General features: G+C 62.6%; 1 protein-coding gene across 1 annotated transcript in view; it reads left to right on the plus strand.

Annotated features, from left to right (window-relative positions):
• ALDH1L1 (aldehyde dehydrogenase 1 family member L1) overlaps positions 1-16,914 on the plus strand; it is a 39,229-nt gene extending 22,315 nt beyond the window's left edge. Inside the window, exons 14-22 of the mRNA XM_057706548.1 lie at positions 2,111-2,216; positions 3,497-3,584; positions 9,241-9,334; positions 10,644-10,743; positions 11,965-12,063; positions 12,779-12,944; positions 15,134-15,239; positions 15,646-15,845; positions 16,675-16,914. Coding sequence (XP_057562531.1) covers positions 2,111-2,216; positions 3,497-3,584; positions 9,241-9,334; positions 10,644-10,743; positions 11,965-12,063; positions 12,779-12,944; positions 15,134-15,239; positions 15,646-15,845; positions 16,675-16,730 — 1,015 coding nt within the window. The 3' untranslated portion in view covers positions 16,731-16,914. The remainder of the gene's footprint in view (positions 1-2,110; positions 2,217-3,496; positions 3,585-9,240; positions 9,335-10,643; positions 10,744-11,964; positions 12,064-12,778; positions 12,945-15,133; positions 15,240-15,645; positions 15,846-16,674) is intronic.
• The last annotated feature ends 8,671 nt before the right edge of the window (positions 16,915-25,585 follow it).

Genomic DNA, 25,585 nt, shown 5'->3' on the forward strand with positions numbered 1-25,585 from the left:
GAGTGTAACGACCAGTGTCCCCAGGGCGAGGATTTCCTACACAGCCGCAGGGGCAGAAACCTGCAGCGAGCCCGCCCCCGACACAGGGAGGAGGACACACGTCCAGTCGACCTGGAAAGACTAGGTGTGGGGGGGTTTTTAACCCACAGCAAGAGGCCACATCTCACCATCCGATGCCCAAAGGCCTGTGGGGGCGGCAGACCCGCCTCGGCCAGGGCCGCCCACCAGTGAGCGCTGAGACCCGGTGTCCTGCCCCGAGGCTCAGTGTGGGGACTCGAGGACGTGGGAGGGGACGGGCTCCCGAGGGGACCGCGTGGGGCAGCGCGAAGGGTTCAGCACACAGTCGCGGATGCCACCCGGACGGGCTCGCTGCCGGGGGAGAGCACGGGGTCAGGACGCAGGGGCTGTGGGGCGCGCCCGCCCCCCGGCAAAGCACCGCTCAGCCAAGGGGTCAGGAGTGCGGAGCCAGGACCGGCTTGGGCCCCGCCAGGCGCAGTCCGCGAGGTCACGGAGCCTCGGCAACACGGTGGGTGCCCACGCCATCGGACGGCGGGCGATGCCGTCGCTGCCCGGCTGCCCGGCGCGTCGGGGGGAGGCCTCCCCGTCCTGGCAGGTGGGGGGCTTCGCTGGGGCCGCGTCGCCAAGCACACAGCCTGTGAGACCCGCACAGCAGACCTTGGTTGTCTCTCAGTCTGGGGACGGGGTTCCCAGACCACGTGTCGGCCGGGCTGGCTCCCTCCGAGGCCGCCCCGCTGGCCTCTGGTGATGGCGGCCACCTTTGTGCTCCTGGGCTCTGCCCTCGCGCCCACGTGGCCCCCTTCCCCTGCGCGTCTGTCTTCACAGGGCGCTCCGTTCATAAGGACGGCGGTCACATGGGGTTGGGCGCCCACCTACTTCAGGAAGACATCCTCTTCGCTAATTACATCTGGGATGACCCTGTTCCCAGATAGGATCACACCGCGGGGCTCTGGAGTTAGGGCCTCGTCGGGGCGTGGGGCGCATTTCAGCCTCGAGGGCAGGATGGCTCTGCTCTGCTTTCCTCTCTGGAGCCTCAGGGCAGCCCCGCTTCTCCCCGGGGGCCTCTCCCGCTTCCCGGGGGCTCTCGCCCCGCTCCCTCCGCTGCCTTGGGTCTGCCGGGTGTGTGGGGGGTGGGGACCCGCTCTGCTGACCCCGCAGCACAGCCTGCTACGCCCAGGAAGGTGTGCGGGGGCCCTGTCCCCGCCCCAGCCCCCACCGGACGCCCGCTTTCCTGGCCCGTGGGCCCGGAGGCGCCTCACCCACCCGTCCTGCCCTCTGTGCACGCTCTCCCGCTGCCGGGGTCAGCTAAGCCGCTGTCTCTCGGGGAAACGTCCTCTGCGGTGGATGGAGGTGATGGGGATGGTGGGGATGAAGGTGAAGATGGTGGTGAACAGCAGTCACCCGGTCTGCGCGGGGCTCCCGTGTGGGCCAGCTCGCCGGACTGACGCGCAGGGAGGGGCCGCCGTCGCCGAGTTCCGGGGGTCGGGAGGAGGCAGGGCCGCACGCCTGCTGGGAGCACAGCTGGCATCGGCGGTTCTCCTGGGACGTGGGGGCTTCCTCCGCGGAGACGCTGCCCAGCCAGAGGCTTCTCTGGGGTGAGGGGCAGCACCGACCCTGGACGCCGTCTCTCGGTGCACGGCAGGCCGGCAGGCTGGCCGCGTCCTTCTCTCCATGGCGCTGACCCGGGCCCAATGCCCAGAGGACCCTCGTCCACATCCACCCCTGCGGCCCCCGACCCTCTCTGGAATCCTCCCGTCCACCCCTGCGGCCCCCGAGCCTGCTGTCACCTGTGCCTGCCTGCTGTCCCGTCCCCATCTCCTGGTGCTGCCCCACCAAACTATCCCTGGACTGTATCCCATCAGGAGCTGTGCAGTGTCCCCTGTAGTCACACCCTGCTGGGAGGAGGGGTCCCTGCCAGACGGGACACACTGCCCTGCCGGGGTCTGGGAGGGCAGGTGTGAGCTGTCCCTGTGCAGGGCCGTCGGGGCCGCACCGGGAGCCTGGCCCTGGGCTGAGGCGGGGCGGCCGTGGCCGGGCCGCAGGGGGCCCGGGCCACGCGGGGAGAGGCAGGCCTGCGTCCCTTGTCCCGCAGGGTCTGCGGCACCATCGTCCCCTGGAACTACCCCCTGATGATGCTGTCCTGGAAGACGGCCGCCTGCCTGGCCGCGGGGAACACAGTGGTGATCAAGCCTGCCCAGGTGGGTGCGGGCGCGTCCTGCTGGGGCCTGCGGCGAAGGAGGCAGGTCGTGGGCCCCTCTCCCCCCGCAGGCAAGGAGGAGGGCTCTGTGCAGGGGGGTGGCTTCGCGGGCCGGCGCGCGGGGCAGAGGCAGCCTCGGGCAGACCCGGTGTTGTCTGGGCCACAGAGGCCAGGTCAGGCTGGCCGGGCTGTGTGCACACCTGCTTGGTGAGCGGTCGGGGTCTTCCCGCAAACGCCATCTCCGCCCCCTTGTGTGGCCGGGGCTGTGGGCTCCGGAGCACCTGCTGGTAAAGCTGGTGCTTCAGAGCCCAGGCGTCCTGGGGAAGCGTCTGCGTGTCCACCACCCGGGCCCCGCCCAGAGAAGCCACGTGACGGGGTCCCGCATGCACGCTGGAGGGGTCTGAGGGGGTGCCCGCGGTGAGGTCACCCCACGAGCCTCCGTCCTTCCTCTGGACTTCGGAGAGTTCAGTTAGGAGCCGAAGGCCAGATGCTGGGGGGCAGGGGCCCCAGGGTCTCACTCCCTCAGCTCCTTTGGGGCAACGCGGCCTCAAGGGTATTAACATAATAAAAACCAGCGGAAGGATGCTGAGTGAGGCACTCCCCGGGCATCTGAACATGCACAGCACACCTCCCAGCGATTGCCTGCATCTGCCTACCTCAGCATCGGAGGTGACCCGCAGCCTCGGCCCTTAGCGTGGGGGGCGCTGCCGAGAGGTCACAGCCTGGACGGCCCCCCTCACCCCGCCCCCTCAGGGCCCGAGCGCCCGCAGACGCACCTCTCAGCCTGAGGCCCCGCGGGGCGGGGAGCTGCAGACCACGGCACCAGGCGGGGAAAGCCACCCTCTTCCCCCGAAGAGGGGCAGCTGCTGGATTGTGGGGCGTCGGGGGCAGGGCTGGCCGCCAGCAGGACCATGCGTGGCCTGGGCGCGCCGGGCACTGCCCGGGTACCGAAGTGCTCCGGGAGGCCAGGGGTCCGCGGCGGCCAAGGCGGCCCAGAGGAGGAGGCCGGTCGCTCTGAGGGGCGGGGCCTCTGGTGCCCCGCGAGCTGGGCGCAGACAGGTGGAGGAGGAGTGAAGGTGCAGGAGGCGCCCAGGCCCGGGCGCGGGGCGGCAGCCCTGCCAGGAGAGGCGCTGGGAAGGCGGCTGAGGCCCGCTGGCCTCGCTCTCCGCTTCCGCTGCGGTGGGGCAGGAGCACGGCTGCTCCTCCCTGCTTTTGAAGCTGCTGCAGAGGAAGGCTGGGGCCACTTCCCTCTCGACCTGATCTCCTGTCCTCTGTCCTCAGGTGACCCCACTCACAGCCTTGAAGTTTGCAGAGCTGACCCTGAAGGCCGGCATTCCCAAAGGCGTGGTCAACGTCCTGCCGGGATCTGGTAAGGGCCGTGGACGGGGGCACCAGGTGCATGTGGTGCCCTGCCCCGGTGGGCAGGGCAGCGAGGGGGTGGCCTGCCTGGGGGCGGGGGAGGCCCTCCGCGGCGGGGAGACGCACACCCGGAAGGGTTAGCTTTCCACTGCCTCCCGAGATGCTTTCCTCCTTCTGCACGTGTGTGTGCTCTGGAATAAGTGACACAACTTGGGGTGATCAGGTGAGAAAGGAAGGGAGGGTGCGTCTAGCCCGTCTCTTACAGTGATGGGACCACCGTTACTGGGGTCCTTTGTTTTTTCTCTGGATTTGAATTAGCACCTGGGTCACTTGTCTCCCATTAGTATTTCTCACAGGTGGGTCTGCTGGCAGCGAATGGTGTGTTTGTTTATCTGCAGATGTTTTATTTCGCCTTTGTTTTTGGAAAGACGGTTTTGCTGAATGTAAGACGCTTGGTGACAGCTCTGTTCTCTCAGCTTGTTGACTGTATCTGCCCACTGCCCTCTGGCCTCTGCTGTTTCGTGATCTCATCAGTTCTCTTCTCTGTAATGGGTGGTTTTCTCTTGCTGCTTTCAGAGTTTCTCTCTCCCTGTTTTCCAGAATGTTCACTGTGATGCATCTGGGTGTGACCTCTTTGTGGCTCTTTGGTGTGGAACCCATTCAGCTTCATGGGTGCTTAGAGTGGTGTCTTTCACCGAATTTGGGAATTTTCCAGCCATTTTTCATTCTCATAGTTCTTGTGCGGCTGTGTCTTTCTCCGTGGCCCCCACGATGAGCAGACTGGCGTTCCTACTGCTGTCCCATTTGTCTCTGAGGCTCTCTTCACGTGTCTTTGTTCTTTTTCTCAGTGTTCTTTAAACTGCATAATGTCCATCCATCTCCAAGTTCACTGACTCTTTCTTCTGCCAGTTCAAACCTACTGTTGAGCTCCTTTACTGAGTTTTCATTTCAGTTGTACTTTTTAGCTCCTGGTTCTTTTTCCATTTGTTCTTTTTTTTTTTTTTTTTTTTTTAAACACAGCAAGATTTTCTGTTGCTTTTGAGGGTTTCCCTAGAACAGACCTCATCTGTTGCACAGCTGTTTCATTTTGGCAGTTTAGAAAGTTGCAGATACAAATGCTTTCTTCAAAGCAAAGACAAGTGAAATGCCCGGTGTGATTGAAGGTAAAGGAGTGCGGGCTTCAGAGGGACAGGGTCCGTTGCTTTTCCTGCCCGTGTGCACCATCTTTGATCAGCGGCTGCATGTGGCTAGTACGTCTGGCCCCCAATTTCCAGACATCCTTTTGAAATCCTGATCCATGGGGCCCCATCTGTCAGGGAAATCAGAGCCCAGCCCTTCAGAAATGTGAACAAGTTGGACACCCGCTGGCCGCATGAGGATCGCTGCAGAGAGCTGGAAGCCGACCCAGAGCTAGTTGGGGCGATCCTATTTTGTCTTAAAGCAGGGGGAATGGCGTGCCAAAGGCAGGACAGGAGCCCATGGTTGGTCCCCCTGTTCTGCGAGCTTAGTAACCCAGGAGACAGGCACCCACCGCGGAGAACTGCACGCTCGGTCAAAAGCGTCTCGCCATTTCTTAAGGGTGTCATCGACGCCATGGTTGACCAGGGAGAGGTCAGAGCAGTGAGCGTGCTGGCTGCGGGTCTCTGCTTGATGAGACATCATTTCACAGCTGCCTTTAGATGCGCTTCTGTCCAGTTCTCTGAACGTCTTTGTGACAGCTGCCTTGAGGTCTGTGAAGGGTGGCGTCTGGGTCCTCTCATGTCAGTTTATAGCGCCTGTTTTTTGTTTCCTGTGATGGGTCACATTTTGTGGTTTCTTTGCATGCCTCATAAGTTTTTTGTTAAGAACTAGATACTGTAGGTAACATATTATACCAACTCTGGGTACTGGTCCCCTGCCCCTTTCCAGAGCTTGTTTTCACCATTTTCCTGTTGGTCTGTTTAGTGACTTGTGGGACCGTTTTTTGCCCTGCAGTGCGCAGCCGGCGAGGCCGCGCCCCGGAGGGCACAGCCGCCGCCACGCAGTGGCCCCGGGGCATCGGGGTGGAGACGCCTCTCTCTCCCCTGGTCTGTTCCTGGGTCTTGCTCCTCTGTTATCACAGCAGCGGTTCAGCTCCACTCACTGCAGGCTGGTTGCTCTGCTGTTTCCGGTGATGCCGTGGGGCTGAGATTGCTCTACAATCTGATCCGAGTACAGTTGGGCCTTTTTGCTCAGCCCTTGAGATTTCTTCTACTCGGAAGGGCTCTTCCCTGGTTCTCGCTGGTGAGCTACCTGACGATGGCTCACCTTGTTGCTGGCCTGGAGCCACCAGCCTCTTCTTAATTGTTCACCCCAAAAATCTCCAGTGTTTTTGAGAACGTCCTTAGGACTGAACGTCCTCATACAGTTTCAAATAAAGTCAGTTCCTCTGGGGAGTGTTTTGGAGCGCTTTGTTCTTATAGAAAGCCTGTTCCCCGGCTAAAATCTCTGAGCCACGGGCCCCAGGTGCTGGGCCCCCTGTGGGAGCTGGGGCCAGGTGGGGGAGGCTCCGGGAGCCTCAGCGACTGCAGTTGGGGAGGGGCCCTCACCGTAGGAGAGGGGCGGGTGGAGGCCACGCTCACCGAGAATCCAGCCTCGGAAACTCAGAGCTGGAGGAGGTGAGCGCCACCGCCAGCCTCCCCTCCTGGAGAGAGGCCGCATCCCTGGACCATCTTCCTGACCACACCTGCCTAGGCTGGAGGCGAGGGCGGCGGTTCACCGCGCGGGTGCACAGACTCTCCTGAATAAATGCCTCCTCACCTGCTGTCTGTGCTTAGGAAAACTTACAGAGACTTTCAATGGCTGTTTTTTAATGACTTTCACCAGTTAGGGTTGTTTCCCTGAGAAGCTGTCCATAGGGCTCCTCACACTGGTATTCAGTGGTGACTCCCACCTCAGACCTTTTGAATATATTGTGTTCATGTTTTTATTATTCTTAAATAATACGTCATTGGAATTTTGATATCCTCTCTGAGACAGTAAGTAAGAGGTTTTTTTCAGGTGCTTTTCCCCCTAAACTTCTGTTCTGATATTTCTAGTTTTATTACGTCACGATAAGAGAACGCACCCTGTGTGTCAGTGTGCTGGGGCCGCCCGAACAAAGTTCCCCGAGCCAGGGGGCTTAAACCACAGGGTTGTCATGTCTCACAGTTCTGGAGGCCAGAAATCTGAGATCCAGGTTTCAGCAGGGCCGTGCTCCCTCTAAAGGCGCTAGGGGAGGACCCTCCCTTGTTTCTTCCAGCTTGTAGAGCGTCCCCCTGACCTGTGCCTTGACCTTTACGTGGTGTGTTTCCTGTGCATGTCTGTAACCAAGTTCCCCCTTTTATAAGGACACCGTTGTCCCAACAACAACCTACCCTGTTCCCAAATACAGTTACATTCCGTGGTGCTGGGTGTGAGGATGCCAGCATACGAGCTTGGATGGGACGCAGTGAAAATCCTGCTTTCTAAAATGGAGAGTTTCCAGTGACCTGGCGTGTGACCCTTCTGATGAATATTTCTTGGATAGCCTAAAACAGTGATAGTATTATTATTAAATAAAGTTTATTTTTCAGAGCAGTTTTAGGTTCACAGGAAAATTGAATGAAAAGTCTAGCAACTCCCATCACGCCCTGTGTCCCTCATCGTGTGCGCCGTTTGTCACAGTTGGCGAGCCTACACTGACGGGTCTTTGTCACCCAAAGTGCATCGTTGACATGAAGGTTTACTCTTGCTGTTGTACATTCTGTGAAGAGTGTAGTATCAGATAGAATGGTTTCACTGCCCAAAGAATCCTCTGGACGAGGAAAAATCCCACTCATTTCTCTCTCCCCCCCAACCCCTAGCAACCACTGGTCTATGAACTATCTCCAGAGTTTTGCCTTGTCCAGAATATCACTTAGTTATCATCACAAAGTGTAGCTTTTCCAGATGGGCCTCTTTCACTTAGTAATGTGCATTTAAGCTTCCTCTGTGTCTTTCCCTGGCTTGATAGCTCGTTTCTTTTTAGAGCAGGGTAACATTCCACTCTCTGGATAGACCACAGGTTATTTATCCATCACCTACAGAAGGATGTCTCGGTTGCTTCCCAGTTTTGGCAGTTATGGTGTTTTTCCTGTGCACGTCTGTATCCAGCCCCCTGTGCAGGGTTGTATGTAGACATAAGTTTTTCACTCCTGTGGGTAAATGCCAAGGAGCATGGTTGCCGGTTCACATGGTGAGAGTGTGTTTAGTTCTGTAAGAAGCTGCTCACGGTGGCAGCACCTTTCTCGCAGTCACGGGAGCTCCCGTGGCCCCACACCCTCGCAGCATGTTTTGTCGTTAGGGTTCTGGGTTCCGGCCGTTCTGCAGGTGTGTAGTGGTGTCTCGTTGTTGTTTTGATGTAAATTTTCCTGATAATGTGTGATGCTGAGCATCTTTCCATGTGCTCACTTGCCACACGAATGTCTTATTTGGTGAGGCGTCTCCTCAGATCGTTCGCCCATTTTTTAATTAGGTTGTCCGTTTTCTTATTGTTGAGTTCTTTGCATGTTTTGGATAGTAGTCCATCATCAGATATATCTTTTGCAAATATTTTCTCCCCAAAACAGTGATTTTTTTTAAACATTAGCGGGGGAAGGAAATCAGTGTCAAAATCACTTATGGACCCTTAACTATATAGAGAAGGCAGGTGTCCTACCCTGAACCTTCGGAACCAGAACTTCTCCAGCGCCGCTGGGCACAGGCAGCCCTGCAGGCGCAGAGGCGGTGATTCATGGACGGGGTGGGGGAAGGTGTGGAGACTGCCGGTTGGCTTGAACAGCTGGCTGCGCGGAGCGGCTGCTGACCGAAATGGAGAACGTGGAGGAGGGGCAGGTCTGGGGGTGCTTAGGAGCTCAGTGTCAAACACGCGGAGTCTGAGAGGCTGTCAGACACCCATGCGGAGGTGCCGAGCAGGCCGAGGGGTGATGGACGGGTCTGGATCTAGGGCTCGAGATACAGATGTGAAGGATGGAGTGCCTGAAGAGGTGGGGGGGGATCACCGAGGGGAGCACGAACTGAGAAGAGAAGAGACCCAGGGTGCAGCCAGAGGCACTGTGTTTTGAGACTGGGGAGAGGGATGTGGAGGCACCACAGTCAGGAGGCAGGAGTAAAGCAGGAGAGTCAGAGACAGGCCCGAGGAGGAGAGAGCTGTCAGCAGGGGCTGGTGTGACGTGTGAGCAGAGGTGACCTAGAGGTCTCACTGCAGAGGAGCCTGGGAGGGTCCGTAGGCACTGGCCACGATGGGAGTGTCCCACAGGCCGGGCAGGGTGTGGGGGGCCGTGGAGCGCAGGGCGGCCAGGAGCCCAGGCATCCCCAGAGGAGGGCAGCAGTGCAGCTCGCTCACCGCCACCCTTCTCTCTGCGTCCTCACAGCCGTCCTCTGTGTCCCTGTGTCCTCCTCTCCTCTTAAGGGTGCTGCCCATACTGGATTAGGGCCACCCTAGTGACTCATTTAACTCAGTCACCCCTTTAAAGACTCCACATCAATACAGTCATGTCTGAAGTCGGGGGCCAGGGCTGCAGCGTGTGCATCGGGGGGACGCAGTGCCCCCCACGCCAGGGGCCAAGGCGTGGTGCGCCCGGGGCACGGAGGCCCCGGGTGGACGGGGCGCGGTGGCCACCCTGACCCCCCGCCCACGCCTCCCCCAGGCTCAGTGGTTGGCCAGAGGCTCTGCGACCATCCTGACGTGCGGAAGATCGGGTTCACAGGCTCCACGGAGGTGGGAAAGCACATCATGGAAAGGTAGGCGGCTGCGGCGAGCGGAGGGGTCGGCCTCGCGGCACCAGGGGCCTCTGGTCCAGTGTGTGGAGTGGACGGTGCGCGGCGTGAGCCCGAGCCTGCGGCCGTCCGCTGACGGGGCCACGGCAGGCCCGGTTCCGGTCCGCGAGTCTGAGGAGCCCTCGGTGCTGCCGGCACAGCGGGGCGGGGGCGGGGAGAGGGTGGGGCCGGGGGCGGGGCGGGGCCTGGGCTGGACGGGGGCGGGGCCTGGGCGGGGGGCGGGGCGGGGCGGCTCAGCCCTGCGGAGAGCCGCGGGCGCAGGCACGCAGGTCCCGGAAACAGCACAAAGTGGGGCATCGCAGCAATTTCTGTATCGGTTACAGGCTGAAATATCATTATCGGTGGGGTTAAATAAAACAGAATTAATTTCGCTGATTTCTTTTGAGCTTCCTTTTAACGGGGCCACGCAACAAACCTTGCCACGAGCTGCGGCTGGTGGGGGGGAGGGGGAGGGGAGGTGCCCGCCCCCTCCCCGTCCCGCTGCCCCGCGCTGCCCCGCGCTGCCCCGCACCCCACTCCCGGCTCAGTGCTCGACCTTCAGCCCCGGACCCACGGGCGTGTGTCGCAGGCTCCCAGCACGGCGTGTGGCGCTGCTGGCGAGCTTGCAGACGTAGCTGGGGCCGGACCCCAGGGCAGCAGAGCTTCCCGGGTGGGGGCTGGGCGTCTGCGCGTTGAGTGACAGGTGCAGGGGGAGAGGAGCCGGGGCTGCTGAGCACACGGACCTGCAGGGTCTCCGAGCCCTTTCTCTGAGGACACCTGACCACCGCTGCTCTGCTCTGAGGGTCCCACGTGTGACCTCCCGGGCCGTCCAGCTGTGGTGGGGCAGCTCCACAGGGGTTACGGCTGCAGCCCCTACCCCAGCCCGGCCCCCACAGGCCTCTCGGTGCCCCTCAGCCCTGGGGGGGGGGGTGTCCCCCTGCTTGAGGACACCACGTGTGTGCCCATCTCAGTGGCCCTACGTGACCTCCCTTGGGGTTGGGCCTGAAGGAAGTGAGGAGGCTTGTCTGCAGGGGGAGGGGTGCAGAGGGGCCATGAGACCAAGGCCTGGGGTGAGCCCTGGGTGGGGCTGGGCTACGGAGGTGTCAGGGTGTCAGGGAGGGGGCGCACAGCGAGGGGGGAGAGCGGCAGGAGGAGGCGCGGACCTGGGTCGCACGCGGCTCCCCCCAGCCCAGACCCTCTGCTCTCCTTGGCCCCTCACCTCGTGGCGCCTCACCCGGTGCCCCCTATGTCCCGGGCTCCAGGGACGCAGCCCCCAACTCCCTGTTCCTTTCAGCTGTGCCCTGAGCAACGTGAAGAAGGTCTCCCTGGAGCTGGGCGGGAAGTCGCCCCTCCTCATCTTTGCTGACTGCGACCTCGGCAAGGCCGTGCAGATGGTGAGGGCTCGGGGGGCGGGGCCTCGGGGGCCGCGGGCAGACGCGCAGTCAGCCTGGACCACAGAGGAGGAAGGAAGAGGCCTTGGGGACGAGGCGTGGCCCGCGCCCGCAGAGCAGACCGCCCAAGAAGTCCCACACCTGCAGGGATAACAGCAGCCAGTTTCAGAGACGGGGAAACGTGAGCCAGGGCTCCACCTGCTCTGGCCGCACGGCCAGGCTTCCTGCCCCACAGAGCAGCAGGCAGAACCTCGGGCACTTGGGCGGGACCCTGCTGGCAGCGGCCAGCCCTGCTGTGCCAGGGCCACGCTTGCTCAGCCCCGCCAGGGACTCGCTGGGCAGCCTCGGGCAAGTCACGTAGCCTTTCTGGGCCTTGTGCTCTCACCGGAGGATGGGGAGAGTGGGAATGTGGGATTCGGCCGTTGTGTCTGAAGGGCGTGGACAGCGCGGCAGGTGCTGTGGGCCAGTTGTCCTGGCGTGGTCATCGTCCCCGTCACGCCTCGGTGTCCCTCTGCATACCTGTGGGTGCAAACAGTCAGGCCACATTCAGCCCGGTGCCCCTGCTGTGCCCCGGAGGAGGATGTGGGCCCGGCACCGCATGAAGGGGGGTCCCTCACTCAAGGGGAGACAGAGGGGGGACTGTCTGTTGGCCCGAGGGTCTTGCCGGCCAGGCGGAGGCCCGTGCTGCTGGGCCGGAGTCCCATCTGTGCCGCTGGGCAGTGCGGTCCCAGCTTCCAGGGGGGCCGAGCTGACCGGTGCTCCCTCCCCCACCCCAGCTCCCCAGGTCCGAAGAGCAGGCTCCTTGGGGCCTCTGAGGACATTTACTCTGGACTTGGGCCTGGGCTGGCACCGTCCCTCCTGAGAGGCCCACCCCTGCTGCCTGCTCCAAGGCACAGACCCCCGTCTCCAGGCTCAGCTCCAAGAGTGCAGCCCTGACCCCTGGTCACCCCCGGGAGCCCGCCCCGTGTGCGCGGTGCCCAGGCTCAGCCACCTCGCACCTTCTCATCCTCTGCTCTCTGGCCTGTCCCCCGGCAGCCTCCCTTCCCACACGGTCCCCTCTGGCCTCTCCTCCCTGGGGACAGTGCCCAGGGCTGCCGAGCCTGGAAGGCCACAGGAGGTCAGGACGCCTGCCTTCCTCCCCTTCCCTCCAGGGGCACCTGGGCAGGTGCGGCTGGGGGCTGACGCCTGGGGCCGTGACCCGGCACTGTCCTCTCTTCTGCAAAGGGAATGAGCTCTGTCTTCTTCAACAAAGGCGAGAACTGCATCGCTGCTGGCCGGCTCTTTGTAGAGAACTCCATTCATGACCAGTTTGTGCAGAGAGTGGTGAGTCGTGCCGCGGGGCCTTGGCGCTGCTCGCGCGCCGGGGAGGGGCCTGAGGGGCAGAGGCAGGTGCAGCCGGGTGCCAGGCCCCTGGCCAGGGCAGCCTCGGGGGAGCCGTGACAAGCCTTCCCTGGTTCTCATGACTCCGGCAGGAAACAGCACCCCCGCAGCTCCCACTGACAGGAGCTGCAGGGCCTGTCTTTGGCCAGGGCCCTCGCGGTGCAGCCCAGGCAGGCGGTCGTGGGGCCAGGCTGGGTGGGCTCCGGGTGCAGCCCCTCCCCTCTGCCCGGTCCGCGCGCCTCGTCACAGGGCCTTACAGAGCTCTTTCTGCACCCCCAGCCCACCCGGTGCCCTGGAGTCCCCAGAACACACACCCCTGCAGCTCCTCCGTCCAGGAAGCCGGGTGCAGGAGCACCCTGTGCCGCCCCCGTGCCCCACCCCCAGCGTCTCCCGACCTCCCCCGCCTCCCTGCACACCTGTGCTGTCCCAGCCCCTGGCACGGGCCCAGGTCTCCTAGCACAGAGGGTGCATTTGGGGCTTCAGCCTGGAAGGCAGGTTTGGAACCAGAATACGGTCCCAGAAGCCAGAGTCCGGTGTGTGGGCTCTTTCAGGGCCAGTGGCCGGTCACTGAGAATACTTCCGTGGGAGGCGGGTCAGGCGGCGGCGGCGGTCAGAAGCCGCGGCACCCAGGCGACACTGACCGGGAGGACTTTGGCAGGTGGAGGAGGTGGGGAAGATGAAGATCGGCGACCCCCTGGACCGGAGCACCAACCACGGGCCGCAGAACCACCAGGCCCACCTCCAGAAGCTGGTTGAGTACTGCCGGCGCGGCGTGCAGGAAGGGGCCACGCTGGTCTGCGGGGGGAGCCAAGTCCCTCGGCCAGGTCAGCCAGCCCTCCCTGCCGCTGGGCAAGCCGAGGCCGCGGGTGGCACGGTCTCTGGGACAGACCGGCGGGCTCCCAGCTCCGGACCCCCATTGGGGACCTCGGGGGTGGGGGGACATTGGGGCTGGCAAGGGGAAGGCACTGGACCCTCCTTTTCTACGCGTGTCACGGCGTCCTGGAAACCCCTTCCTCCCGTGGAGCCCTGTGCTGGATGTCATGGTTTTCCTGTCTTTGGCCATCACTCCTCCACAGCCACGCTTTACCAGAAAGCCCCTCCTCCTGTCCCTTAAATGTCGGGCTAGCCGCAGGTCTGTTCTGAGCTTGCACACTTTCCCTCAAGGGTCTGTCCCCCCGCAGTGGCTCAGAGCCTCCCAAGACCGGTGTCCTCACCCAGACTCCTGAGCCCGGGGCCCCTCCATCTTCACGTCACCCAGGCCCCTCAGTCTCAGGGGTACCAGATCCGCCTCATCACAGCATCCCCAGCCCCGACCTGACCCTAGACGTGCACCTGCCCTCTAGAATCTTCTGTCCAATCCAGCATCAAGGCTGGGGAGCCAGAGCCAGGGACACGGACGGTCTGTGCCGTTTCCGCTCGGAGCACCTGCTCCCCCGTCAGGCGCACGTCTGTGTCCTGCACCGTCCCCATCCGGCCCTTGGTGCCGGCGTGAAGCCCCCGTGGCCTGAGTCACTCACTGGCGGGAAGGAGGGAACAGCTCCTCTCTTTCCTGACCCCAGCTCTTCATTAACTGCCGATTCTCTCAACCCTGGGGACCCTTTTGGACCCCTGCCACCATCGTGCCGACCTCTCAGTCCAGACCGTCGCGGGGCTTCCTGGGGGCCTCCTGAGCCCCCCCGTCCTGCACGTATGCGGCCGCTGAGCCTGGCTGTGCCGAGACCCTCCCGCGGGGGCTGCCTCCGCAGCGGCCAGCCCACACCCGTAGCCGCCAGGGTCTCTCCCCACCGACGTCTGCCTTGCTGCACCTCACCCTCCCTCCTCATCTGCCTGGCGTGTTCCCGCTCTCGGGGCCAAGCAGACAGCCTGGTGGCCTCCTGGCCCGGGTGACGTCAGGCTCAGGCCGGGGCGCTGCGGCAGGTCTCAGGCTCTCCTGGGCACCTCCGACCGCGGCAGAGGGCTTGTAGGCGCTGCGGCTGTCGGCTCCCCCCCCCCCCCGCCGCCCCCACTAACTCGGGGTCCACGGGGCCACAGCGTGGGGCTGACGTGACGTGAAGGCACCTTTGCAGAGCAGTTAAGGGGTGCGGCACCCAGGAACCAGGGGGAGCCGTCCCTGCAGCCCCTGGCCTGAGGGGCAAGAGCAGGGAGCAGAATCCCAGGACCCCGTGGGGGCAGCGCTGTGAACGCAGACCCCTCCCGGTGGCCCACCCAGCTGGAGGCCAGAGGGTGCGGGATTCCGGGTACAGCCCTCCTCCCGGGGCCCAGAGCACGGGGGGCAGGAGGGCAGACTGGCCCCCCAGAGCGCCAGGACCTGGGGGGCACATTTCCTTTGCAGACAGAGTGAGTACAGGCCACACCCAGGGAGTCGACGTGGTCATACATGACTCGTGTTGTAACAATTGTAATTACTGTTAAAATATAATTTATAAACGTAAAAATAGGGACTATTTTATCAAGTGAAAAGTTAAAAAGTGTTTTTTGTTTTCTAAATATGAGAGAAAATTTCAAGTCTCGATTTTCCCTGCGTCAGGTCAAATTAAATCTCCGTCCAGCGGGTCTCAGGGCCCACGGCTCTGTGTCCAGAGGAGAAATAGTCAGAGAAAGCCTTTCTGCCTCCAGAAATGGTTCTGGGGGTGGCAGTCGGGATGGGAGGAGGTGTGTCTGGCCAAGAGCACCAGCCCCTGTGTCCGGGGAGGCAGCCCCTGCCCCACAGTGCCGGGAAGGACGGGGAGGCCATCCTGGGAGGCCTGTGCACCAGGACCACTGTCCCAGCCGCCCTCCATGGGGCCGATGGAGGGCCATCCGGAGGCTGCACCAGCCAGAGGATCCAGAGGTGCTTTCAGACTAAACGTCACTAGAAAAACCCAGGTTTTTTCTTGCGCGAGCTGCAGCCCTGGCGGGGGAGAGACCAGCTCTGGGCGTCAGCTCACGTCCTCACAGCACGTGGTTAAAAGGCCGCGAGGGTCAGGACGCCGGCGCCCACAGCGTCCCGCGCTGCCCTGTCTCCACGCCGCAGGTTTCTTCTTCGAGCCGACGGTCTTCACGGACGTGGAGGACCACATGTTCATCGCGCGGGAGGAGTCCTTCGGGCCCATCATGATCGTCTCCCGCTTTGCCGACGGGTAGGGAGCCCGCGCACGCCCCTCGAGGGCCCGAGTCCCATCCCCGCTGCCGGGGTCTCCGCGTGCGCTGCGGGGCCCGGAGGGGAGCCCAGACGGGCGGGGGCCCGGGACGCAGCCCAGCCCCGCAGCGCCCTCTCGGCCGTGGGGTGGGGGCCCCGGGCAGCGCCCTCCGCGTCTGCACGGCGCACTGGCTGCCCCCCCAGCCCCCGCGGCGCGAGCGCCCCAAACCCCAGAGGCCGCCACAGCAGCCGCTGTCTCCGTGGCTCGTGAGGCTGCCGTCCGGTCGCCGGCTGCCCGTCTGCCCCGCGCCGCGCCGGGCTCCCCTCTGGGCCGGGGCTGCAGGTCCCCGCGTCCTGAGCCCGGCCGTGCGGCCCCCTCACCGCGGCCTCCTGCGTGTCCCCTGCAGCGACGTGGACGCGGTGCTGTCTCGGGCCAACGCCACGGAGTTCGGCCTGGCCTCTGGCGTGCTCACCCGGGACGTCAGCAAGGCCCTGTACGTCAGCGACAGGCTGGAGGCGGGCACCGTCTTCGTCAACACCTACAACAAGACGGACGTGGCCGCCCCCTTCGGGGGCTTCAAACAGTCGGGATTCGGCAAGGACCTGGGTGAGCTCAGCAGGCCGGCTCCCGCTCATTCACTCACCACCCCCGCGTCGGGGGCCGCGCCGCAGGGCCCGTGGGCCGAGCTGACCCCTGGCTGCTCACTGCCTCCTGGGAGGGGACAAAGCACGGCGGAGGCTGGAGGACAGAGCCAGCCTCTGAGCAGCCGGGGGCCAGGTGGGCCTCCCTGAGGAGGTGTCCCCTGGGCCGAGGCCCCCGTGGCTGGAAGAGCCGCCGTGGAGGCCCAGGGTCGCGTGTTCCCGCCAGAGGGGACGGCGGCTCCTAGGGAACCAGCTTTGGTCTCGGCTGCAGAGAGAGGCTGAGGGCTGCAGGGGCCGGGGGTGGGGAGGGGGCCTTGGAGGTGGGCAAGGGCTGCATTGCGGGGGCCTGGGGGCCACGGTCAGGGCCCAGGATTCACCCTCAGAGAGGGGCACCCATGGGGGCCGAGCGTGCCCGTGGGGCACGTGGAGTCCAGCGTGGAGACGGTGTCACCGAGCCTGCCCGCCCGGGGACGTGACTTCTGCCCTGCACCCCCTTTCCTGGCTGCTCCCTGGTTTAGGGTGGGCCCCACTCCCCCATCCTGCTGCTGTGGAAGCCAGCCGCGGGGGACTAGATCCAGGCGGGGGTCAGCTCTGATGCCAGGCTTGGGGGCAGCAGGGCGCAAAGGTGGAGGAGGGCAGCGGGCTCCTCTCAGCCTCGGGACGCAGGGGCTCTGGGAGACGACGTGGGGGGTGGGGGGCATGAGACAGCCGCGCTGGGAACCGCGTGCTGCCCGCCTGCCCGCGGGAGGACCCGCTGGGCCCTGACGCTGCCCCCGGGCTCGCGTGTCTTGCAGGTGAGGCGGCCCTGAATGAGTACCTGCGGGTCAAGACGGTTACCTTCGAGTACTGAGGGGGTCTCGGGATGTGTCCCCCGCTGTGGGTTCGCCCCTCCCAGTGCACAGCCCTCCCCGAGAACGTGGTGGAAGCCTCCTGCCTGCACCCCGTCCCCGTCTGGGACCCCCACCTTGTCCAGTCAGTGTGACCGTCGGCTTGGTCACAAAGTGACCCCATGGAATAAAGGTTCCGGCCAGCGCCTGGCATCCCGGCCTGTCTGTGTGCCCGGGCCCTGCGCGTCCTGGCTCTCAGGCCCGCTGGCTGGGCCCAGGGGAGCCGGGTGACCCCCCGGGCAGGGTGTCCGCTCCGGCCTCATCCTGAGATGGCGTTAGGACGCAGGTCTGCGGGGGCGACCCCGGGAAATGCCAGGGAGGAAGCAGGATGGGCCGCAGACGCCCCCGCCGGCAAGGGGCCGGGCCCTCCCCCTGCACCCAGCGGACCCGTGCAGGGCCCTTCGGGAGCGGCTGGCCGGGCTCGGGCCCCAGGCTGGCCGTCCCAGCAGCTGTGCGCCCGCTTCGCCCGGCTTGTGTCTTCGGCGTCTCCCGGGAGCCCCTGGCCCAACAGCCTCCCCACGGCACTCTCTCTCTCTCCTGTCCTGCCCCCCAGCCGTCCTCCCCGCCCTCAGCGTCCCGACCTCCCCAAGGAGTGGCAGGAAGAGCCGTGGGGAGCGGGTTCACTGTAACTGGACATTCACTGGGCAGACCCAGCCCCCTGGCCCGCGCGTGCGTCCGTCCGTCCGTCCGTCTGTCCTTCCGTCCATCCTTCCATGTCACCTAACCCTCCCGCTGGCCCACAGTTTTACCTGTTTATAAACAAGGGGCCTGCGTGGACGTCACTGTTCTCAGGTCCCAGGTGTGGGGACCGCAGAGCCCCCTGCCTGCAGAGGAGCCCACGGACTCAGAGCCGGCCTGGGGTCCCGGACGCGCCCCAGGGCTGGCCTGGGGAGCAGGCTGCCCCCTGCCCCGCTCCGCCTCGGGGCGGCCTGTCTCTCCGTGTCCACTCAACCCCTGGGGTGAGGCGGCCCTGCTCCCCAGACCGTCTTGGGGTCAGAAAGAACCAGCGGCCCCCCCTCGAGGGGCGACTCAGCCCTGGAGTCAGACCCCCCCCCCCCCGCCCCGTGCCCATTTGCCTGCCCGGCAGGACCAGCCCCCTGCCCCAGCGCCGGGGCTCCCGTCTTGTTGCCTGCAGGGTGGAGACGTGTGTTCCGTCTCTGGGCTCTGTGCCCTGCCTGGGGTGGTCGTGAGGACCCACCGTAGAGGGGACCGGCCCTATCAGCCCTGCCTCGAGCGGCACTCCCACTCCTGCCCCTTTGTCAGATCCCTGCCGTTCCCCCCTCCCCAACACCAGGGCCAGGGCGTCCACAGCAGAGTCTGGTGCTCTCACGGCCCCCTCGCCAGGCGAGAGCCCGCGGGGTCCCCAGGGGGCAGCCTGGCTTCCCTGAACACAGCCGCACGGCGGGAGAGCAGGCAGGGCCTGGAGCACAGGCCGCCCACGCCCAGGCTGAGCCAGGAGACGCCTTCCTCCCGGTGGCCCGGGGCTTGGCGGGCCGGGAGACGAAGCTCCGCTTGAGAATTCTGGTTCAGATGCGAGGCGGCGCCCAGCTCTGTCCTGAATCCAGTCTCACGAAGGGATTCGAGAATCCTCCAGAAACCACAGGCAAGTGTGTAAGAAAAGCATCCAGGGCCCCCCTCCTGGATCTGGCTCTTCGGTGAAGCTCCGTTACTTCCATAGGGAACAGGTCACGTCTGGTCACTGAATGTGCGGGGGAGGTGTCCCTGCACCAAGCAACTCTCTGTGTCACCAGCGTGAGTGTCCTGCGATGTAGCCACATTCTGACCCTGTTGCCCAGAGGTAGCTTCAGACCCCACAGATCGAGGGCTCAGCCCCGCAGGACTGCCCCCCAGGTGCCCGCGCCAGCGGGGTCCCCGGGTTACCCACAGCTTCTGTCTGACGAGGCTGCGGAGCCGAGGTTCCCACCACCCCTTCCTCAGGTTTGATCAGGTTGCTAGAGCAGCTCACAGAACTCAGGGAAACACTCGCCTACGTTTACCAGCTCGTTAACGGGTGTGATGCAGGACGCAGGGCAGCCGGAGCGCTCAGGGTGAGGCCTGGGAGGGTCCGCGCACGGCAGCGTCTCTGCCGCGGACTTGGGGGCGCCCCCTCCCGCCCGGGGGGACGTGCTCCGCCCGGGACCGCCCGCTGGGTGTCCTGGAGGTGTGACTCACCGTGAACTCCATTCACAGCCCCTCCCCTCTCTGGAGGGTGGGGTGGGGAGCTGAGAACTGGAAGCTTGTCATCCTGGCTTGGTCCTTCTGGTGACCAGGACCCAGGAGCCCCCAAGAGTCACCTCAGTAAACAGAAGGCGCGCCCGTGTTCATATCACGTAGGACGTTACAAGGGTTGGGGGCTCTGTGACGGGAACGGGGCAGAGAGAAGGTGTATTTTCTCTGATCTCACAGAAAGCATAAGACTGTGAGTCACCTCCCGTTTCTTCCCCTTTATCTCCTTCTTTCCTCAACCACACGACTCCCAAGTTGCAGGCGGGCGCACGGCTGCCTGAGGAGGACAGAACTCCCAGCCTCCCCTGCAGCCGGGCGGTGGCCGCAGAGCCCAGCCGGGTGGACAGGGCTCCGGTGGACGTGACGCCTGCCCCTCCCGAGCAGCGGCCTGTGCGGGGAGTCAGACTCAGGCTGTCCCTGCCTCCGCCGTCCCCTGGGCCGGGCTGCAGGCCGCCCGGTGGGCGCCGCCCTGGGGGTTTTCGCACCGGGAGGCAGTGGCGTGGCGCAGGAGGGCGCGCGCCGAGGCCCCGCCGTCTCGGAGGGGACCCGCCAGCAGCCCGTTCCGTGGGGAGACGGACCTTGCCTCTCTCTTTTCTATACCTGTAAATGCATCTATCCTCACAGTGTTACGAGAAGGGGTCAAGGCAGTTTAGGAAAATAATACAATTAAAATGCACGCGCGCGAATCAGGGCAGAGAAGCGCAGTGGGAAGAGGAGCGGCAGTGCCACGGGCGCCCAGCCTGCAGGGAGACTCTGCCCGCGTCTCACGCTGGAGCGCAGCGCAGCCAGAGCGCCCCAGCTGCCGCGAGCGGGGAGCCCGAGCAGTGGCCTCATTCAAGGTGTCCGAGTGACGGAAACAAGCTTGCTTTTCTAGAGAAGACAAAGAAGTTCGTCTCATGAGTCCTCCTAAAATACACTTCACAATGTGACGAGCGCTGTCTTACACGGTTTCACACAGCGTGGTGATGAAATAAAACCCGTGTTTTAAGGCAAGACGAGAAACACTTAAAACATAAACTTTTTCTCTGCCTTTGGCCTCCTCCCTCCCCACAGGGTGCACGTGCACCTGTGCTCCGTGTTAACCGGCCCCCCCCCCCCCCCCCCCCCCGGTGGCAGAAACGTCTGCTCAGCCACAAAAATCCGTTTTTCTCCTTCTGGCAACAGCCACGTAGCTCCTTAGAAGATAACATTCCTCTCCTTATCCTGCACGGGGTCACGACGACCCACCACTCGTCTTGTACATGCAGACGTCTTTGGTGGATGGACTTTATGGATAAGGCCGATATATCATTTCCCGTAAAGATAATGACCGGTGCAGAATGGATAGGTCAGGCAACCCGGGGAGATGCGGGCCTGCACCTAAAGGAAGTTCGTAGCTGAGACGCTTACTCATGACCTTATTCACGTCAGTAGCTGTATTCCTCGCATTCTGCCTATTTTACAGAGCTACTGTTTCTTGCATCACCAACAGTGTGACTGAGCCTCCGCTAAAAGTAATGACGACTAGGTGACCTAAAACAATTGACCAGTTACGTAGTTCTGTAAGATCAGTGATGGAAATAGTGTAGCTCTAGATGTGGGAAGAAGCCACAGAGGGAACCATTTCCTGGGCCGTAACAGACACTCAGGACAGGGGGCCCAGAGGCTTCGGGCTACCGTTAACAGCGCTCGTCCAGAAACAGTACCTTGAGTGGCCTGTCCAGGAAATCCTCACCTGACCTGGAAGTGAGCATTTCTAGCGCCAGGGGATAGATTCATCATGAAATGCCTCCTAAACCTTGGTCACGTTAAGACCAAAAGGGAGGGGATTGTGACAAAGAATGTTGCCCACCATCCAGTTCTACAAGAATTAAGTCATCAACTTCCACCGTCACGGACTCACAGGACAGCCTGAAAGGCATTCAGGGAGAAGACCAGGATGAGGCACGTTGTGCCCTGGGGAAACTGGCAGAAATGGCCTTCAGAGAGATATTTTCAGGACAAAATTTTATGAACCTGGATTCTTACCTTTGCTCACACTTAGAAAAGCACTAAAGCCATGAAGACATCTGTCCCTCCTGAGTAGCATTGGGCTCCCACCAGGCTTCATGCTCGGCTGCCCGCACCCCTTCGTCAAAATCACGTATATACGCCGCTCCCCCCCCCCGCCCCCCCGGAACAGCCCTCGGAGCTCTCTGAGAAACTGTCTCCAAGGTTATTATCCTCAGGTTGGCGCACATGAAAGCCTCCGTTTCTTTCTTGGATTGACCACTGACTGATTTTTCGTCAGCAGCAGTGCGTTGCAGACAGTTGCTCTCAGGACCTTCCGCAGGGCGAGCTGAGGACGCGTCCAGCCACAGCCGCTGGGACCCCTGCAGGGCGGCTGGAGTCGGGGCTCCCCTGCCCCAGCTGCAGGGGGCAGGTGGGAGGGGGCTGGCAGACGCCGCCGTTCACGTGGCCGTTCTGGGCTCTCCGAGGATCTGGCTGGAGGAGATGGAATTCACCAGAAGCCTTTTCAGGCCGAGCCTGGCCTTATTCAGAAGAGAAGTTCTGATGTGGTAAAACTGGGGCTGGTGGTGTGTTCAGGATGGAAACACGGCCATGGGATTGTTCCACATAATAAAGGAGAGAGGATGAGAGTGTGGTGAGGGGAGGAGGCCTCGCGGGGCTGGAGGGAGCGGGGGTTGGGGGGTGGGGGGGGCGTGCAGGGTGACAAGTGCTTGGAGAAAACCACCGCAGTGAGGCCTGGGGAGTGCTGTCTGGGGGGAGAGGGGGTGGTGAGCAGGGACCTCAGGAAGGCCCTTCTGATAAGCTGGGATTTGAGCAAAGACCTGCAGGGAGAGGTGAGGTCGGACCACGTGGCGAGTGCTAAAAGCACCACGATCTTTCAGCTGCTTCCATCAGGTAACGGGGTTGCTTCTCCATCCCTTGAATCGCGCAGGCCTGCACCTTGCTGTAACCAGCAGGGCATGGCAGCTGTGATGCCGTGCCTGGTCCAAGCCTCGGCTGCAAGAAGACACACGGCTTCCATGCTTGAACAGCCAGAACCAGTCCTGTGGAGGGTGAGAGACTTGGGCCCAGCGTCGCCGGGTCCCAGAACAGAGCCGCTGGGGTGGCCAGGAACTGACTGTAGATGCACGGGTGAGGATCCACAGAGGCCAGTCCCAGCACTGACCACTGAATCACGGGATAACTGTGACTGCTGTTTCCAGCCTCACAGCGGCTGGTGGTTTTCGTGCAGCAGAGGCTGATTCCGACGGCTTTAAGACGTGACCTCTCTGAGTCAATGTTTCAGTGCGGGTTAGACTAGGGGACTCAGGCAGGGAAGGCAGGGCTAGACTATCGGAGGCTGTAGTAAAGCTATATGTTTTTGAAGCATCCAAAATATCAACCACGAGGGGAAGAGTTGTCAGTGACCTTCAGTGCTGCCCGTCCCAATATCTTCATTTTATGTAACATATTTTATATCACCCTCTTTCCATATCCTCTGATGATTCGTAGATCACATTACCAGCCTACACACATAATCTAAATGAAATTTACATATTGCCCTCACTTTAATCTAAATGAGAAACAAAAGAAAGGGATTTTTAAGTAAAATAATATGTGCTTCTATACACAGCGGGTGGGAGAGCTGGGGTTCCATCCAGGCTCTGGCAACTCACCTGAGTTCAGATTTCTCTCAAGGTAGAACCAGGGGGCTCAGTTGTAAAGTAGGTGAGGGCTGATCAGGCCCTGTCCATTTACGAAAAGCTCCAAAATTATGAATTTGTGGTAAAATACACATTACATAAAGTTTACCATTTTAACCACTTTCAACTGTACAGGTCGGTGGCACTTAAGCATGTTCTCGTCCCCATGCAACCATCACCAGCATCATCTCCAGAAACTTTTCATCTTGCAAAACTGAAACTCTCCCGGCAGAGGCTTTAATGTCAGTGGCAAGTGAGGCGATTCCGGGAGCTGAGCTGTCACTTACCGCCAGAAGGAAAAGGATGCACACTAGTCACCTGTAAATCTGTGCCCAGTCGCTACACAGCACACAGCGCTTCAGAGCTTCTACTGAATCCTGTGATGATTTCATCTAGCACCCTCACGTTACATTGTATTTTAAGCATTAATGTGTTCTAGGTTAAAAGGTTCTGCACTGAATTACAATGTGCGTGTGTGGCGGGGCGGCGGCGGGTGGGGGGCGTGTCTCCACACCAGTTCGCAGACATCCGCTGGGTCAATTCGAGTCAGTTCTGACACAACCTACCTGGACTCAGCGCAGACCCCACAAGACTCCTTCCCACAAGGCTGCCCCCTTCGGACACCAGCTGGGTGTCCTGCAGCTCAGCCCGCCTCTGCCACGGTCGGCCCGAGACGGCAGGTCCCCAGGTTCAGGGCTCGGTCCCGCAGGGCTGTCCCCCCGCCCCTCCTCCAGCTGCAGACGCCAGTGGGAGGCAGGTTGTCCCCTGTGCTCCTGAGCCACGGGCTGCGGGTGGGAGGATCCCACGACCCCGCCTCGGGTTCGGTCCACTTGCTGGAGCAGCTCACAGAGCGCAGAGGAGCGGCTTACGCACCCGATCGCAGGCTTCTTATAGAGGATGTGACTCGGGAACAGCCAGCTGGGGGACGTCCGGGGCAGGGCTGGGGGAGGGTCCCCGCGTCCTCGCCTCCCCGGGCCCCACCCTCCTCTCCCTGTCTCCACGCCTCCCCCAGCCCGACGCTGCATGGGCTGGCCGTGGGCTGCTCATTCCACCGCCGGCCCCCTCCCCGCCCGGAAGGTCAGGGGCTGGGACCCACGTTCCAGGCCTCTGCGCACATGGTGGGCTCCACGGGCAAGCGGCCCCGTCCTTGGGTGGTTCCCCAAGGTCGCCTCATCCACAGCGACTGACGCCGTCGTCCCTCTCAGCCCAGGACGTCCCCGGGGCTCGGGGAGCTCTGGGTCAGGAACGGTGGACAAGGACCAAATACTTATTTCTCATTATAAACCACGATGTCACACACATTGACATTTACGACGCACTGCAAGGAAGCCCGTTTTGGCATTTCTTCGTCTGTTCAACACCCTGCCAACCTCTAAGCCAAGGCGCGGCCTTTGGGAGGCGCTGTGGAGGGAACAGCTGCATCTCTTGGGTCAGCGGACAGACTCTCGCTGACCCCAGATCTCTTCCCTTTGCCAGCTTCTCTGAAAGTGAAGTCAGCCAAACCTGCGAGACTATTTTTAGCGGTGGCTCCGTCACCTCGAGCCCTGCAGGTCCGGGGCCCTGAGGCGTCTTCCCAGTGGCCTGTCCCTCCGGGGGCCCCACCAGGCTGGGTCCTGGGAGCTGGACCATTGCTCCCGACGCCCCACCTCGAGGGAGAACCAGCAGCTTCTCCAAGGCCCACGGAGCCCCTGCATTTCAGGCAGGTAAGTCCTCCCGTCCCTCAAGGCATGGCCTTGACCTTTGGGAGTTTCCTTATCCTTGAAAGAGGCCGTTACCCTGGGGGTCCGTGGTGATGTGCAGACAGCACCCGGACCCGGAGCCAGTGCCTGGAAATCGCCCTCCCTGCCACCTGCACCCACTGCAGCCCGGGTCGTGGGACCTGCGGGGATGCCCAGGAGGTCTCTGCCTTTGGGAGCCGCCCACCCACCTGTCCTGAAGGTCCAGGGCACCACTGTCCCGGAAGCAGCCCTCACTTAAAGACTGGCGGGAGAGGAATTGGCAGGGCCTTGGGGTGGGATCTCTCTGAGGCCCCTGGAGGTCCTGGCAGGACAGGACTGAGCTCCAGGCGCCCACAGCTGCCTCCCCGCGCCGTCCCACCCCCACTCTCCCACGGTGTTTCCTGGGACCACCTCCCAGACAAGCTCCCAGAATGTTCATCTCCAGGTCTCTTCTCGGGGCAGGACTCCAAGGATGAACCAACAGAGCCCCCTGTGGAATTCACCGAGTGAGAGGCAAAAATATCCTCCCTCATATAGCAGGGTGACACAGCTAAGAGGTCGGGAGATGGCAAGGAAGGAGGCGAAGACCCGTGCCGGAGGCTCCTGGGGCGACAGTCGAGCAGGGGCCGGAGGAGGCAGTGTGGAGGGAGCCGGGCGGGGCGGGGCGGGAGCAGGCCGACCTCGGCTCCTCCGAAGGCGCAGCTGAGCAGCACGCCAGGCAGGTGGGCTTGTCGTAGGAAGAGGCTGAAGGCCCTAAACTCCAGTCACTTTGTGGGGTCAGTGTGTGGGGCTGGGCTGCACCCCTCCCCTCCCTGCAGAGGGGAGGGCAGGGCTTGGCCAGCCTGTCACAAGGACCTCTGCCCAGCTGGTCTGCCCGCCGGGCCTGAGACTGGGTGGGCATGGAGGGGCAGGAGGGAGGGGGTGGGACCAGGGCTGCTGCCACCAACCGGAAGGCCATTTGGGGAAGATGAGGACTGGCCGGGAACATGGGATGATGCCATGGTAGCAGAGTGACAGCAGGAACCTGGGACAGACATGAGGACAGGTGCAGGCAGGGTCAGGCTTTCCTTGTGCCCCGACTTCGCCCAGCGGGCCATGCGGGTGCCTGGAGTCCCCGTCAGAACTTTAATAACAACAATAAACCCAGTAGCAGCAAACACACACTGGGCCGAGGGCTTCACAAGGGATTCCTGTCATCCTCAG

Source organism: Hippopotamus amphibius, chromosome 13, assembly GCF_030028045.1.
Source record: "Hippopotamus amphibius kiboko isolate mHipAmp2 chromosome 13, mHipAmp2.hap2, whole genome shotgun sequence".
Taxonomy (NCBI): Eukaryota; Metazoa; Chordata; class Mammalia; order Artiodactyla; family Hippopotamidae; genus Hippopotamus; species Hippopotamus amphibius.